This window comes from Adelges cooleyi, unplaced genomic scaffold, assembly GCF_023614345.1.
Source record: "Adelges cooleyi isolate 19-005CV unplaced genomic scaffold, UGA_ACOO_1.1 ACOO_flye_CR_arks_rails_tigmint_CR_PRNA_2, whole genome shotgun sequence".
Lineage (NCBI taxonomy): Eukaryota > Metazoa > Arthropoda > Insecta > Hemiptera > Adelgidae > Adelges > Adelges cooleyi.
In genome coordinates, this window is record NW_026095860.1 from 11,336,669 (window position 1) to 11,355,021 (window position 18,353).

General features: G+C 29.3%; 1 protein-coding gene across 2 annotated transcripts in view; it reads left to right on the forward strand.

The window, feature by feature from the left end:
* LOC126833459 (dopamine receptor 2) overlaps positions 1-18,353 on the forward strand; it is a 56,118-nt gene that overhangs the window by 21,581 nt on the left and 16,184 nt on the right. For both annotated transcript variants that reach the window (XM_050564807.1, XM_050564809.1), the window contains exon 4: positions 15,406-15,490. In XM_050564807.1, coding sequence (XP_050420764.1) covers positions 15,406-15,490 — 85 coding nt within the window. The remainder of the gene's footprint in view (positions 1-15,405; positions 15,491-18,353) is intronic.

Sequence of the window (18,353 nt, forward strand, 5' to 3'; positions counted from 1 at the left end):
AAAAACTTTCTAATATTAAAACGAAGAATGATATTTGAAGTTCGAAATAGAGTCACTGGACATTATTTTCTCATATAAGTATTTATGTCTAAACTCGTTAGGTATACTTTGTTATTTAATTAATGTTATTACTCTGTTCTTCGTTTGTATTATACTAATTAATGAATTACATTACAAATTTTATGTAAAATTAAACATTTTTTTTTTAAATGTAAAAATGGGGTTTTAATATAATACAGGTAAAATATATATATATATATATATATATATATATATTCTAAGTATAACTAATGTCGTAAAATGTATTATGTTATTGGTATTATATAATATATTCTATTGAGTATTTTGGCATCGACTCAACATATTGAAGCTTTAACCATCGGTCACATTGACAGTCACTGATAAATTGCTACCATTTATACCACCCTAGTTCTGGATTTTGTGTAAGGCCCCATTTTGACATCTGTTGGACGTATTGGAAACGTACCAAACAATTGTCAACTAATTAAAGTTAGTTACACATAATTGCACTTTAACTAATCCGCTTAACTAATTAAGATTAAAAAAGAAAAATAATGAATCTATAAATGCTATTGATATCTTGAAAAATGTACTTTAAGAAAAAAAAATGAATCATACTATTTGTTTGATAATAAGATCCGTAGTATTTGCACTTCTTGTTGACCAAAAAAGGTCTTACTTATTTATACCTCAGTACAGCGTATTTTGTTACGATACTTATAAACGAGTTAAATCCAAATTACTAAAATAAAAAAATATATACATATAAAAATAGTTATTATAATTTTTGTATAATATAGAGGTGCTTAATTCAACAAAGGGTTAAATTTGGAAATAGTGATAAATTTAATGTAGACATAAATTTCAATGTTGTCGAGTATAGCTGTTTGTTTAAGATGTATATAAACACATGCGTTTTAATTAAAACGCTGTAAAGTATGGGCGTTTTTTAAGCTGTTTTAATAAAGTACTACGTTGGGAAATTTTAAATTCCAAATCAGTGACCTCTTTAAAATGACTTAAACGTTCTCGAAACGATTACCGTTTGTTGTAAGTCTTCTTATCACGCTAAGCCAATGTCTGTACATTTGTTGTATCGCTTATAATGTATAATTGTTTATAATTGTATTTCTGGAAGTCATATAAACATTTTAGTTTACAACACTATTTAAAATGTTTAATTTAAATTTTTGGTAATTTTTTTGAAGTATTTTAACGATTATATTATGGCGGATATGCAATTCAACCAATGTGCCAATATTATTACGCTCTTTTTAGAAAGTGGTTAAATTCATTAAATGGTAAAATCGAATAACTTGAATTTTTAAACGCGTAAGATCGTTTACAACAATAATTGTGTATAAGCATTGAGTATATACCTCAATGGTACTAAATAGGTACCTAATCTGTGTTTAGTTTACAACGTTGGATAATAATTGTATAACACAAAATATCGGCTTGCGCCGACTGCCAACGAGATTAGATTTATTTCAATTGAATAATTCAAATTTCTTTTGGGCTTTCAACGAACAGTTCACCGAGGTATTTTGAAGTAAATCAAGTAGATCCCACAGGTTGTAGGTAGGCTTTTTTTTTTTTTTGCTAGGAGATGGATAATGCTGTCTACATAAACGATTTATCTGAACCGATTTATTATTGTTGTAGTGTAGAACTCACATGTTTGATGTTAGTTGTATACATTTCGTATAAACATTAATTTTGGCGATCAGTACGGTTTAAAGAATGTAAATATAGAATAATGATACCTATCGCGCAAAGTATAAAGTTTTGTATAATATTCTGGAGCATTCGGACTACACAAAATGTAATAAATAATTAGTGACGGCATTTTGTATTTCGGTTTTTTTCATATCTACTCGAAAAGTAAACTTTTAAAACAGCTACCGTACTTTTCCTTGAATTAAAAGTTTTGCCTCCAATATAATATCTCCGAATCGAAATAACTGAATAAAGTTATAAATAAAAAGTGTTAAAACGTAGGTACGAAAGATATAATATATTATTTTCTCCGCAAACGGCAAACAACAAATTTCCCCTAACGAGGCAACTTTTAAAATGGGTTTAAAAGACCATTCGGAATCCATTTTGGACTAAGACGACTGTTTAAATAAAAAAAAATAGATTAAGCGGGGTTTTCAGATTAATGTCCCACTATAATTATACTTTCACTCCGTTTGCATTTACAATTATTTAATCACAACATCAAGAACTTGACGATTAAACAGTTTCGGAACGCGTTGGTATTCATTTAAAAGTAATACATACATTTAAATCAGGTTGCTCCTATTGGCTATTCGTTCTGTTATAATTATTTTTATGAACTTAATGAATACCGACGTGAATTATAAACGAATAAATGTAAATTAAAGTAAAATACGATTTATATTTGTACTTGGTACACGTACATCTATTATTCTTTATAAAAAATGTTTCGTTGGGCTGATATTTTTATATAATTAAATTTCAATTAAACTATATTATTATATTCATTAAACGCCGCGAAAGATAAATTTATTTAAAAGTTTATCTTTGCACAATAGGTAAATGCGTTGGTCCTCTTTTGAGATCAGAGAGATATGGTAATTAATTCTCATTAGTTTTGTATTCGTTCGCTGCTATTCTTGCATATCCTTTAACTTCATTAGAGTGCCCATACGGCACACCCTCCGCCATCATTGCGCTGTTCGACTACCACATCATCATCACCATCAATGATTATTCAAGTTTGCATTAAACTGCGTGCTTTTGGTCCATGTACGCACTGAAGCTGCTCATTTGAATCGCAAATCGGAACCATCCCAACAGTGGGATAAAACTATAGCGCCGTCGTTTTATTGTGCTTTTAATTACATTCAAATGCCTCGGCTGTGGTGATAATGGATTTGGTTATTTGTGTTTGTAGGGCTTAACCGTTTGCTTCTTATACTTAAAACACGTTACCACACTCGAGGCCTTCATATTTGGAAGTAATCTGCCCAGTACAAGTACAGTAAACTTCTATTTTGTTATCATTTCTGGCTTTAATACCATAAATTTATTAATAAACATAGGGCAATTAATTAAGCCTAAATAATCCAATGACAACAGCTAATGAGAAGTTTATTTACACCATCATAATAGGTTTAACGATGTAATCAAAAACCCGACAAAATTCGTCATTAAACTTGAATGAAAAATTTTAATAATTGTTATGTATTGATAATTATTGTTAATTATAATATGTGGGAAGGTTCGACAAGCGTGATGTTTTACTGCTTGTTTACTTACAATAAGAGTGCTAAATATGATGACTATTGTTTCAAATTTACACTAAAGGTATTATCTCCTACGCAGATTTCTGATTAACCACATTCATGCACGTTTTCAAATCTGATAGAGAATTGAGAAATTAAATTCAACAAAAAACGTTAATTAAATTTAAGTAAAAAGCCGAGTTCATAATTATATGTTTGGAAATGTTAAACAGTAAAGTAAAATATAATATGGATATTAAACCATTGGTATTTGTGTTTAGAGAAAAAAAGTCGACCGTCAATTCGGTAGATTTTTGCGATAGTTCTATTTAGCATATTTATTTATTTTTGTGTTATACCATTGTACTGTCATGGGTCACGCGATCTGTCTATAATATGTACACGAATGTTAAGGAGGTGTGGTCTATTTCTAACGGTCGTTATTTAACATAGTGCACGTATTCGTTGGTAAAGAAGCAAAAGGGTTGCAGCGCAGTTCTTGGTTTTAAACGGCCAAAATGGAACGACCAATGGAACTCAAATTATGGTCGAGTGTTCGGTTTGTAGTGACTGCGAATATCACGTGCGTCCCCGGTTAATTATCATTGCCGACGATCGTTTGCCTTTAATAAAACGGCACTTCTGCGAATTTAATACCCTTTTGTCTTTGGCTATTAAGGCCGTATAATATTGGCGGCATTTTATCAGAAGGGAACCAGTCCAGAAAATGATTAAAAGCTAGTTGAGATCAGGATAAAAGTGTACCTATGTTATACTTAGTTATATCTGTTAATTACAAGTGGCAAGATATAATTTTAACGATCGATAAAGCTGTATACAATAACTATTTTTAGTTTTTGGTGAAAGATGAGGATTTTCCACTCATTATTTTGTTTTTCAATAACGGGGATAAGCCATTTAAAACAACCCTTTGCAACAACAGAAAGTTTTTGTAAAAGCTATTTTCAAAGTCCCGGTTAAGGTAAGTTTCGCCGGAAAAATATAAACTAAAGAGGGTGTATTAAATAATACGTTAATTAACTTTTTAAAAGATAAAAAAAAAACCTAGTTGGGTTAATTAATTTTAACGATTGTTAAAGTTTTTTAAAGATCATAAGACATCGAAATTTCTTTATTAAAAACTCTGCGTTATACTTCACAGATGATTACTGAATTAATTTATATATACTACTGTTGAGCACTTTACACTGTCACGTCACCCGAACGCGCACATAAAACTTTATAATTTGATTTTTATTGTTCAAAGAATTCATTCCTGGAAATCATTCCATATAAAACATTTTTTTTTTTAGGTCTTTAAACGAATAATTAGCGTATTGAGCTTATCAAAAATTAGTCAAGTACATAGGTATTGCCATAATGTTCTACGTGTACCATAATAATTATTCTAGAATTTTGTATAAACTGCAGGTAATATTAAAAATTTCACTTCCTTTAGCTGTGTACGAGGCGAGCCTGAGCAACTCTTGATAATATTGTCTATAGGCCCCCTTTTCCCCTTTTAATGCGTTTTGTCCCCTGTGCTAAAGGAGTGTCCACAGACGACATGCTTGTGCTCTTTTCATACCTACATTATACTATGATTAATAACATATATATATGTACAGCACCAAGAGCAGAATACTTTATTTACTAGTATACAAACAACAGCCGCACAGTGGTCTGTGAATGAAATTTAGGTGGCAAAAATAGGCCATTAAAAATGTTCAATAAATCAATTTTTTTTTTCTAGGATCTCATTAGTATATGATTACTAGAGTAAATATAAAATTTCAACTTAATAACATTTTTTGAACTGGAGTTATAGCCAAGAGAACTAAACACATATTGTTTTTTCTGTTATTTTGAAAATAAAAATGCCGATAATTAATTAATTTTTTTTGGCTATTGAAATATGTAAAATAAAAAAAAAAAAAACGTTCGATTTTTTTTATGATTCATAACCGGTTAAGGACTTAAATTAAAAAAAAAATATATATTTTTATTTTATAATCTTTATATGTTACTTAACAATCAAGCATTTTTATTTTTTTATTTTACACATTTCAATAGCCAAAAAAAATTAATTAAATATCGGCATTTTTATTTTTTAAAATAACAGAAAAAACAATATGTGTTTAGTTCTCTTGGCTATAACTCCAGTTCAAAAAATGTTATTAAGTGAAAATTTTATATTTACTCTAGTAATAATATACTAATGAGATCCTAGAAAAAAAAATTGATTTTTTGAACATTTTTAATGGCCTATTTTTGCCACCTAAATTTCATTCTCAGACCACTGTGAGCCGGTTCAAATGCATTAACACGTTATCTATATTACTGTAAATATTAAGAAATTGAATATTCGGAATATTTCGCAAAGAGCTGGAAAGTATATTATGATTTAATGTTTTCACAAGATAAGCTGTTGAATTTTTTAACATGAGAAACCCCGTAGATTCTTTCGGGATCCTCGATTATAACGTTGTTTATAAATAATTTATTTTTCACAAACCGCTCTTTTTCCCTTGGTTTTTTTTCTTTTTTTGTTGCGTTTACGAGAAATTATTGAACCCCCTATGTCTTTATGAAGCTATCCTTGTTTTAAAGTATCCGTTTTTAATTAAAAACTATATGAATACCGCTATAAATAAAAAAATAAAAATAATAATTCGCATTCATAACTGTTTTGATGCGGTCTTCGGATTTTAATTATTTTTGCATTTAAATCAAATCTAAAATATATCCACGCCAAAATAGAGATTAATTAAATTAATAATTTAGTTGTTAAAAAAATGTTATTAAAATTATTTTTGTGAACGAATAGTGATTACAGTTTATTTTTTGGTTGACAAACGATAAAAGTATGTACTTACTTAATATATTTAATTAGTTGTGCGACACCGAGTCTATAATTATGCTTAGGCAAATCTATATAATAACAATGAATTTGCTCGTCAAATGGATGTAATCCTATTATGCAGTATGTACATACAGTAGATGTAGCGCCATAATACAGGGTTTGATTGCACTTCAAGTAAAGTATAACACCACGGCTCATTTGTTTTGATGTTGTTGGTGTAGCCGATATACTTGTGATGCACTCCACTCTCATGTTACTGTTATAAAAAGTACACATTCAACAAATTCTTTTAAATAATTAGAAATGTAGGATGTATGGATGTATGACATTTTATGATAATTATTAGTTTCAAATTTGTTTTCCACATTTTTTTGGTCTTTGCATGGCTTAAATATACTAGGTTATTGCATCTCTACCCCCTCTCCATTGAAATATTTTCGATAATAAAAATAAAATGGCTGCGTAAGGGTTCAGACAATCAAATTATTTTTTTGTATAAAGGTTCTATGTATATATTTATCAAAAAACCAATGACGTACCTCTACTGCCATTTTGTGAATTTATTTTACATAATAAAGTTGGGAAATGCAATAACCTAGTATATTTAAGCCATGGTCTATATAAGCAATTGGTCTGTTGTATGCGCTTATGAAGGTAACATTGTTGCTAATCTTATTCAAATAAACAACAACGATTATTATTCATCATTGAGAAACATATTTTGATGTAGGTACATTAATATTGTATTTTATGTATTCGGTCGTCATGACTTTCAATTATCCCTTATCACGGCGAAAATAATTTAAAAATAACAAAAATATTGACTAGGTCAGTCATGAAAATTACTATTGAATTGTTAATGATAAATAATAAAAAGGAATTTTTTTTTGTCAAATAAATTTACAACTCGGTTCAACTTATTATAATAAAATTGTACAATATCAAACATATATTATTGATTGTGTAGTTGCTGTTTAATAAGTAGTTTGCGAGCAATAAAGGCCTGGATAAGCAACTTGAGCAAACTTTTTTTATGAAATTAGTTTGACCTCGGAAGAAAAATAATTTTGCAAATTTTGACACAGATTAGATATTCTATTTATTTTTAAATGAGCTCAGCTGTTATTGTGTAATGACATTTTGTTAGTTTTAGGAGACACTTTACATTGTCACTACTACTTTTTCCATTTATTATTATGATCAGCTAACTAGTAACTCGTGAACGAAAACGACACAATAATATGTAAACACTCTTATAATATGTTAATAAATTGGTGTATTTCACTGTAATTTCAATGAAAAATTGTATTTTATGTGTTCTGGATGTACAAAAAAATTTGGTCTCGTTGAATTTGTACTATCAGACACAAACGATTTGGGTGACTGATAAGATTTCGGTTAGTTTTGGCAGCAGTTGAACTATCGGTGAGAATGCTCTTCGAAATAGAATGTTTATGGCGGAGAATTTTAAATAAACTCCCCGGTACGGAGAGCCGACCATTAATTTGACGGGATTGGCCAAGACAGTTGGATTGGACGCGAATTGATGGCGTGTCGTTATGGATGCTGCTTGTACGTAGTTAACCTTAAGTCCCCCTTCTTCTAACCACGTTTACGCCACCACCATTACTCCAATGTTGTTACCCCATCCCATTAGTAATAACCGGAACTGAAAAAAAATTGTCCATTATCGATTTAGGTATTATACTTAAATGTTCCGAAAACCAGGTTTGTTAACAGCAAAACGCACTCGGATTTGTTTCTCACGCCTTTTATTATAAAATATAATATAATAAATATGATATGTTTTACACGGAAATGATTACCATAAAATGCAGCATACGCTAACGCGTTTTTAAATTTACTCTCGAATGATGTCAGCATTATATAATTTTAAGATTATTATACACCATGAACTCTAAATTATATAAAAATAATTGGTAAATGGGTTTTTTCATACACCAACCCACCCCGAATAACACCGATGAGTTATAATGAAAGTAATAATCATTCTACGACAGTAATAATGGCACTGATTATACAAATTTTATTATATTACATACATTCTCATTTTAATATTATAGTTTTCAGTTAGATTATAACCAATAGGCAGTATCTGTAGTATTAAACAATTTTTAACTCAAACTTTTCTTAATAACTGTATTTCTTGTATTTCCTTTTGTTGTTCACGTATTTTATCTTCAAAAATACTTTAAAAGTTGCTGAACCAAGAAAAAGTTATTCACACTTGTACAAAATAAGTAAGTATTACCGTTTACTTAAAACCAAATCTTAATATTCTTAAATTGAAATATTATATCAAATAAGCTGAATTATTGTAGCGTGGTTTTTTTAATGAATGGCGAAGACAAATTTATAAATATTTTAACGTGATCTATATAGTTTATAAAAAGTCAATTGAGTCATCTAACAATGAAAATAAGTTAAACGGCGAAACAATATTATGTTTATTGGTGTATAAATATAATTTTAAAAACTTTTAATATGATTTCGTACACAATAAAAAACTACCAACTCTGGGAAACTTTACACAAAGCGTTTTCTTGGAATATCATAATTTTTTTTACTTAGGACTTAACTCACAAAGTTTAATGTAAATTTGAAATTCAGTCTGCTTAAAAAACGGGACTCAATCTATAAAGTTTAAGGACTTGGACTTGTTTTTGATTCATTTCCAGAAGTTTATTACATTGACCTTTATGCACTCTGTTAAAGCGTATGTACAGTTTTATGTTTATTGCCTTTTGTATTGTAATTAAAAATGTTTGTTTCAACATATTTTTTGTTTAGCTAAAAATAAGTTAAGACAACAATTTTAGACAACAAATATGGTATATTTGTAGTCTAAAATTTATTTTAGAGCATCTCAAATAATTATAATACCCGTTATGATAATCCTTTTTTAGTAAGATAGTCGTTATACAATTTTCACTCTTTATACAGCCAATTAAATATAGTTTTAAATTACTGCAATCGTCATTTTAATCATTTGATTTGTTTCTGTAAGTGTTGGTAATTTGTTAAAGTCTTGTGTTGCTAAATTGTAGATAATTGTTTTATAATTTGTCTTTGAAGTTATTCGAAAGAAATAATCAAATAAAACAACACTTGACATTAAAATATGTCATTAGTCATCACAGTATAATAATGTTAACTATAAATATAATTTCTTGTTCATAATTTTTCTTTGTATTGCTCGTTTGCTGGGAAAATATATATATATTTTTTTTAATTCTAACTTTATTGAAAGCTTGATCATCAAGCACACACGTTCAACAAATGATAAAATAGACAGTATTTTTTTTGGTTTTGAAATAAAAATGAAAAAAACTGAGCGTACCTCCATAATAAATGTCTGTTGTAGTATTACAGTAATCAATTAATGTTAATTGGCGTGAAAAAAAATTGAATATAAACTTGGCGTCGAGGTTTGTTAAAGTATAAAATGGGCCTTGATTGGCTAATAACCGGATTTAACGCGGCCAGCTTTATTAAAATTATTTTACGAGTGTAAAACATTATTATTTTTTACTTGCATGATGATTTATTCGCAGTGCATTTATTCCCGTTTCGGTCTCGCCCCTTTCGCTAATAAATGTTGGCCATTTACGTCGACAGCTTTTTGCGGTACAACGTACACATTTATTTCATTTCTTTTATTTCTTTTTTTTATTTTATTTCACGATTTATCGCTGTCGAACGCTGTTTTTTTTTACAGGGATTTACTTGAATTTACGTTTTTTTGCAGGGCCTCGGGCTTCTAGTGACGTGTAATCATTAAGTTTCTATTTTGTCGGCTGTCAGTGTGCAAATACACAAAGTCAAAAACTCTAAAACAAATTACAGAATTAACAAACAATTGCGTATAAGAATAATTATGCTATATAAAATAATTTATCTCGTTTTTAGTTCATTAATCATAGACGTACGGATTAAAATATAATATGGTAAAGCGAGGCAATTCTGTACATAACATACTATACGGTTGCTTATACATATTATACTTACCTTGTCAACGATAAGATAACAATATTCGCGATTGCGATTCTATTCCTATTAAGATCTGTCTTGTATTTTTTTTAACAGAACCACATACTTGTCTACTTATTAGACCGTCGCTTATCTAAAGCATCATTGTCAAGAGAAGGTCTAAATCATGTTATTGGTGAAGATGCTGTGCCAAAAAAATAGCAGTAATGGTATCTTAAAAAAAACTCATAAATACTCATTATTCGTAGGGGTATTACATTTATATCGTTATTAATTCATATTTTTTTGTTTTCTATATACCTATTTTAAATGTATAGCTGCTATTAATATTATACGTTATTAATGTGTATGTAGGTATATCGTCATACAGGTTGTTTGAGCTTTGTTGCGATTGTCGAGAAGATATTGGTTTCTTATGATGTTTGTTTTGGTTTTAATGATATGCAACACCGACAAAGGAAAATAGCTAATATTGACGTTGACGGCGAATTAAAAACCTAAACACTAACGTTTGTTTTGAAGGATGCGTTAGACGATTTGCATTGTTGAAAAGTGTTAAACAAATTTATATTACTTATGAAATTACTCGTGTTCCGCTTTGTCTCGTCAATGCTTACAAAGTTTTGATGTGGTTTCCTCATAAGTTGAATGAAATATTGAATAAAATATTAAAAACAATTGTTTTTAATAGTAACATAATAATAAACTGTTAACAAGCCTTTCGTTGTAGAAAACAAAATCTTATTCTATTTTATTAAAGAAAGTGGTAAATACAGTAAGACAATTAATTAAGTGTTTGAGATGTGCAGTTGTTCAAGAGAATGCCAATTAGAAATTGAAAATAATGTGGCTGATAGAATCAGAAGGCGATCAGATGTATTGTGTGACAGCATGTATCCTTTAGGGGGAAAGGTATAAATTTATACAGATTTGGAATGTAAGAATCAGATCTGCAGACGATGATGTAAAGAGATGATAATGTTGGGAATTAAATAAGAGAAAAAAAATCTAAAATGAGGAATTGGAGAGGTAGTTTGTGAGTAGCACTAATAGCAAGAAAAATAAGAGAGAATAAACTTGGATGTTTAGGGTATGTGAAAACAAGGAGAAAATTAAATTTTGAAAGAAGTAAGTTAGAGTGAATACATTTTGAAGTAGTATTATATAAAATAAAAAGTAGGTGGATAATCAAAGTTTAGAAACTTAGAGTAGTGTGGAGAAGGAATAAAAATGGTGTCGAATGGAGAGAAATGCAGAGAGAGGATTTAAGGTTATTTTTTTGTGGTTCAACTTTAGGATTTAACAGTTGAAAATGAGTCTGAAGATAAATATAAAATCTAGATATATAAAAAAAATCTGTTGTCAAATATTTGTTTTATCATGAAAAAAAACCCAGAAAGTGACACAAAATACTAAAAATGTGGATTTTGATGACTACCACGGGTGACAAGCTTGAATTACAATTTTAAAAACATTTGACCATTTAAAAAAAAAATCACCTCATTTAGGAAAATGTGTTGCAAATCTGTGGATGCTGGGCCCCACATTGGTGATTATATTGGTTCAGACTGTGCTGATTTAGACTGTACTTGATTTCTTTTTATATATAAGCCTTATTTTATGTAAATTTTAATTGTCACAGTAATATGTAACTAAATTGATAACATTTTAAACAACAAAATCATTATTATATACTTTTTTATCAGTACTGAAATTTAACTCCTTATGACACATATATTATTATACAATATACACCTACGCCTTAGTGAATTTAACATATATATATATTTAATATATCCAGATGTATTTTTACGACTAATGGGTAGGTACCATTGTATAAGTTAAATATTGAAATGTGCGTGCGAATTTCTTATCGAACCTTTTATACTAATAATTAATTAGTTTAAACCGCATACCATATATTATTAGAGTCTGCCGTGTATGTGATTTGTTGATTATAAATCTTACACATACGCAGAAAGTTCTTAGCTTTGAGCAAACTTTCTAGCGACAAAGGTATAATGGTCACTGCGTCCCGATTCCTAGTGAACTTTCGTACGTTCCAGAATACCTATACATAATAATAAATCTGCTCGGTTGCCGCGTGTAAAGTATTTAACATAATAATACATATCAACAGCACTCACACGCACGTTTAGTGTTTTGGAACTTTCTGCACTTGCGGCTCTGGATAAAAGCTAAAAACATTGTTATAGTAAGACGTTTTGTCATAATAATATATTCTGTGTGTTTTCTAGACAATAATTAACGTTAACGGTTTACCGTTGGAAAGTAACGTGAAATACGATAAACAACCAAAACCGAATAAAAAATTTCAAACTTTTAAACTTACTATTGAAAATCAAACCTTAGGATTGTCGAGATTGTCATCGTGATAAAACCGTCAATGAATATTTACATATAATTTCAGCGCCAGCACATCCCTTTATAATTCAACCTCGATGTAAACGTCAACCGTGTACTCAATAATCACATCGCAGTTAACGAAGCGAGTACCAAAGGATTTAGCCCACGTTAGTATTACAGTATTATTATGCAGTACAGATTTTATGATTTATTAGTGATCACTGTTACTACATAAAACCTGTTCTCTCTTTGAAATTAGCCGTTTTACATACGCCGGTATTTAAATTAGGTTTTATCATAATAGATTTTAGCATACCGTGTTAAAATAACACCCACCGTTTACATAATATTATGTTTGTGTTAACTGTTTGCAGAACTGACTAAGGCAAAATTCCAAGAGTATTTTATGCAGATAAATGTACGTTTAAAAGAAAAGTAGGTGATGTATATTTTATTGTTCACGATTGTGCACAAGTGTAAGATTTACTATATTCTCTTTAATAACCGTTCGCATAGATAAGATTATAGTTCACAGGATTCTGTCCAGCGGTTATAGTGCAAATAAATCAGAAAACAAAGTAATACAACGTTGTAAAATCAAATACATTGTTAACTTTACATCAGAGTTAAAAAAAGTAGCAAAGTTCACATAATGTACAAAATTAAAAAAAAAAATTGTTTACCCTAGATATGGTTTACTATGCCGTGTGACAGCCGAACTACCTGCAAAGATATATTATTACTTGAATTAATGTTACTACATTAATGGTCTCTTAATGGTACCGAATGACACAATCGAAATGTACAATACTACAGCACACTATCCTATTGTTATATAACGACTACACTGTACAAGAACAACCATCGACGTAGTTCTCAGCCATGAATTAGGTTTATTACAATCTCTCAGCTCGAATGCGGCATATTTTAGCACGCTGCTTGATTGTGTATCGGTGTATAAGCATTACAATAATTAATTACCAAAATGTAATTTCGACCCGAATACAAATAAGACTATTTGGAAAAACATAAGTTTTACGCGGGCATGCAAACTTATTAAGAAGATTTGATATTTCTATTCAAAATCACCGAAAAAGGACAATTCTGAATTTTGAAGATTTTTACCGCTGGAATTTTGATACAGTTTTCAAATGAAAAACCAAAATATATTGTCAATTTTTTACCATTGATTGACCAAAATAAAAGTTGAATCAACACTTTTTAGTAACAACTTTGTTTTTTTTTGTTGTATTTTCTAACTATAATATAATTATTCCTATTTATATAAATATTCATCTCGTCATAGTAGTGCCAACCTATCAGCTGAACTCCAGAAATAGTTTTTACACAAGATAGTCTTAATATTAAATTCTTAACTTACAATTTTAAATCCAAAAAATCGACTTCCAGTAAATCATACCTACTTATTAAACTTGGACTCGCGTACAGTATACAGAGTTATTATAATAAACTCGGTATTCACTTTTGTCAAAAGGGTAATAAATAAACACAAAATCCTTATTGTATATATGAGATTAAAATTATTTACAAATTTTAATATTTCAAATAAAATTATTTATTTAATATTACTTTTTAACAACAGCGTTTTGATCGATCCCTCTTGTATAATACCTATACATACCTTGAAGTTTTTGGGCCTTTTTTTAAAACTAAAATTAAAATACCGCTTGCGCTGAGGTACTATACTAAATGATTAATTATTAACGTCTTTTCGAGTGGAAAATAATTGAATTTTTTTAAGGTCGCTAACGGTCACAGAAATGCAAATATTAAACTTATATTATAAAAATAAATATATGTGGTATAGTATATAATGTACACTAGTAGTATATGTGCTATGGAGTTGGTGTACATATTCATTTACCGTACTAAGTAAACTACAAAACGCTATTAAAAATTATCTTATTATTACTCACAATATATACTCACAACACAACTATGAAGGCTTTCAAGTTTCAGTTATACTTAGATTAACTTTACTCATTCGGTCGAAAAACATTAAATAATTTATAACAAAATTCGTCAAAGGCACTAGGACGTTGAATACGGTTATTACTCGTATTTGTAGGCTTACGGGCCTGGCTATTCCAAGTATTTTATGTGGTATTAAAGTTTATATGTGCGTAGCTCTTTATTTTTTATTGTCTTCTCTTCTTCTTCTGACTAATAATATTGTTCAAAAAGATAAAAAATTACAAAAACAAGTTACATTAGTAAATTAATTAATATAGATGAAAAATGGGTATAGAGTTTTCGATGAAAACCTGTTAAGAGTTCAAAAGAAAATATATGTTGTTCGACGTAAGTACCTTAGGAAAAAATATAGAAAGAAAAGGCATCTAAATGGCAAATACCAATTATAAAATTAAAATATATTAAATTTCTAACGGGGTGGACTGTTTTTGATGAATTATTCTTAACGGACTTATAAATGTATAATACAAATGTATGTATTTTTAAATTCGATGGAAAACTGAGATAGTATTAATTGTTTAGTGATTTTTTATTTTATAATATTGAAAGAAACCGGCTATTTTTATTATACTTGTTAGGTTATTACTCGTATTTGTAGGCTTACGGGCCTGGCTATTCCAAGTATTTTATGTGGTATTAAAGTTTATATGTGCGTAGCTCTTTATTTTTTATTGTTTTCTCTTCTTCTTCTGACTAATAATATTGTTCAAAAAAGATAAAAAAATTACAAAAACAAGTTATGGTAATAGGTTTTTAAAAACATGGATAGCTTTTTTATGTTTTATAGTAAATGCAATATTTTATAATTAAATGCCAATAGTCGTGCTAAATGACTACATTTAAAATGTAATTAACAGTCAACATTTTACAATAACAATGTTGTTAATGTTTTAGAGCTTATGGTCGAATACTGTGCGTATGCTGCCCACGAAAAGTCCGAAGAAAATATCGGACACCGCACCGGTACAGGTCCAGTCAAGTGAGTATATTTTCTTATATGTTGCTATTCATAAAATTTGATAAATCAATTTACAAACCACACAATATATGTAATGCCTAGTCTAAACATTTAAAATAATTGTTAAAAACTGGTCCATTAGTTAAAAAGTTATGCAGAATGTAATAACACAAATAAATTAAGAAACACATCAATCTAGATTAAAGCTAAGTAAAATGGGAGGAAATTGATAACTATTAATGTAAAACTCATCTGACCATTTCCTCTTAATTGTACAAGTGTCGGAAATGTATTTTTTTGGAAATTTAGTTATTTATAGCTATTATATTATAGCTATTATTTTATAGTTTTTTACACATGTTGTACAAGTGTGGGAAGCCAAATATTTCTATTTATGCTGCTAGAAGTCAGATCAAGCTCATTAAATACAATATGAATAATGGTAGTGTATTATACATTTTCAAAGGTCGTGACTGTAAACGTATAAAAAGAAATACATCAATGCACTTCGTGTATTTCTTAACGTGAATGAACTGTCTAATTAAATCAAATTTTAATAAAAATTTCCACTGGAGTATAAAAGTTCAAAATTTAGCAAGGGGGTAAAGTTGGAGTGTAGAATTAATTTTATCGGCACTTCACTTCCCTTCCTAAGTTCTAAACTTTAATAAGGTAATCAAAATACAATCATAATGTATTCATAATGTGGATGAGCCTACACGGTTTTATAGGCCAAAATTAAATTTTGTCTTTACAATCGATTATTTATATCTGCATGCGTGCTTGTTTTATAAATATTTGAATTTGTATTTGTATTTTTAATCTTGTAGTTCACAAATTATAAGGGACGTAACTAAGTGTTTTAAAAAGGTCAACAGGGACGCAAGTAGGTCCCTTTCTGGACCTTTTATGATCGGACTTAATGATAATAACTTGGGTCGCAAGTACAGTATGCAGCCGTTTGTACTATAGCTAAGGCGAAGTAGAAGATGGGGAATAATAGAGTAAGCGGTGAGAAACCGCACGGAAATGCAATAACTATGAAAAATTAATATTATGATAGTAACTACGACGATTTATTTATTGTACAATATACCCAATCAATAATTAATATTAATTTTATTTTTAAGATTCAATTCACATCAAGGTATTGCGCGCATTAAAAACAGGGTTATATACACACAATACATTTGAATGTTGTTTTTATATACATGAAATAATTGTATTCCTAAGCAGCTATTATTTAGATTAGACTGTAGCATTTACCTGGTTTCAGTTTTGTAACACGTTTATTTTCTCGGTGGACCTTTTGTTACACACTGGGCCGTCAAGTATTTTTGTTAGGCTGTGTGTATTTTAAATTCGTATTATGATGCTATTTTAATTTTTAATTTATATACAGTGTACAGCAGCTACACATTTAGTTAACTAAATTTTGTTTGTTTCACTATTGCATCACGGTAGAGTCAGTAATTCTATGCATTTGTGATTTGGCGACCATTGCTTGGGCTTAACTCTGACCAATTATAATAAGTATGCATATTGTGCTTAATGCAATTGATGTGTTTAAACAAAAGTATATATATTTTTTTTACGTTAAGTTTATCTCATAAATAAATAATAAAATTCTTGAACAAAACAAAGCAAGCAAATTTATGAAAAATAAGTCCATGAGTCAATTATGCTTTAAGTCATAGTTTTGACTTTTAACGGGACTTCTATTTGTCGTATAATTCGCCTAATTAAAGTTAGTCGAGAATATTATGAGGAAAGAACTTTTGACAGCAATTTATATATTATATCCTTACTCGTTATAACAACTGTGTTCATTTTTCAACGTTAACGGCTATCAAATAGTAACATAAACCACGGTGCATCTTCATTTAATAATTGGAAGTTCTGAAAGTCTGGTAGGTATTATTACACAGAGAAAAGCACGTATTTTTGTTTTTAATTTTCCCTCTCTTGACAATTCCCAAAACTGTGTTTTTTTATCGTATCATGCGATAGTATATAATATGCTTGTCTTTCATTCATATAAAAAAGACATTTCATAAATTATGTCAGTGACGTAGGTTGTTTACGGTGAAAGGCAATAATGTTCAAATCAGGCTGATCGCGATGAATTCTATCTTAAAAATTTGAATTTTTTTTCCATCTTTATCTATAAGAGACAAAAAGTTGACTCTAAGCTTATTAGAAAGAGCTTATCAAAATGGTACAAAATAAGAATTTAAAACAAATTATTACATTTTTTTACAATTTAAAAAAAACTGTTAATTTTAGCTAAATTTGTCTTTAGCCGCGCACATCTCTGGAACCGATGAATGGATTTTGTTATTAAGGGTTTTATTAAAATCCCCTTGGCATGTACAAGTGCGATGAAGAGTTTCAGAACATTACCCGATATATTGCATTCACTTTTTTTTTTCAATCCGTAGATTGGTCGAACGATGAAATATTCCTCCATTCATCTCTATTTCATTCACTGCAGAGCTTAAAAGTTGTACATCATAACAAAACACATTTTTTCCATCTACATTTTCATAGTTTTTGAATAATCAATCGCTAAGGAAATCAATTACGCTATATATACGCTAAAAAATTGTCCAAAAATTCAAAAAAAAATTACAAGCCGACCCTGCTTGGCGAGCGGAAAATGATGAGACGTGGAAAAATAAATCCAGCACAAACTTGCACCCACATTCAACGTACATGCTGCTATATAAATATATAGTTATATGATTTGCACAGTTACATACTGCATGTAATATTGTATTAATCTCTTCGATTGGCGTTTTCCGGTAGACGTCAACCCGGAATAAAATAAACACTTGGCTGTTTACTTCCGGTGGCGGCCGCGGCCGAGACCGACACGCCCGGG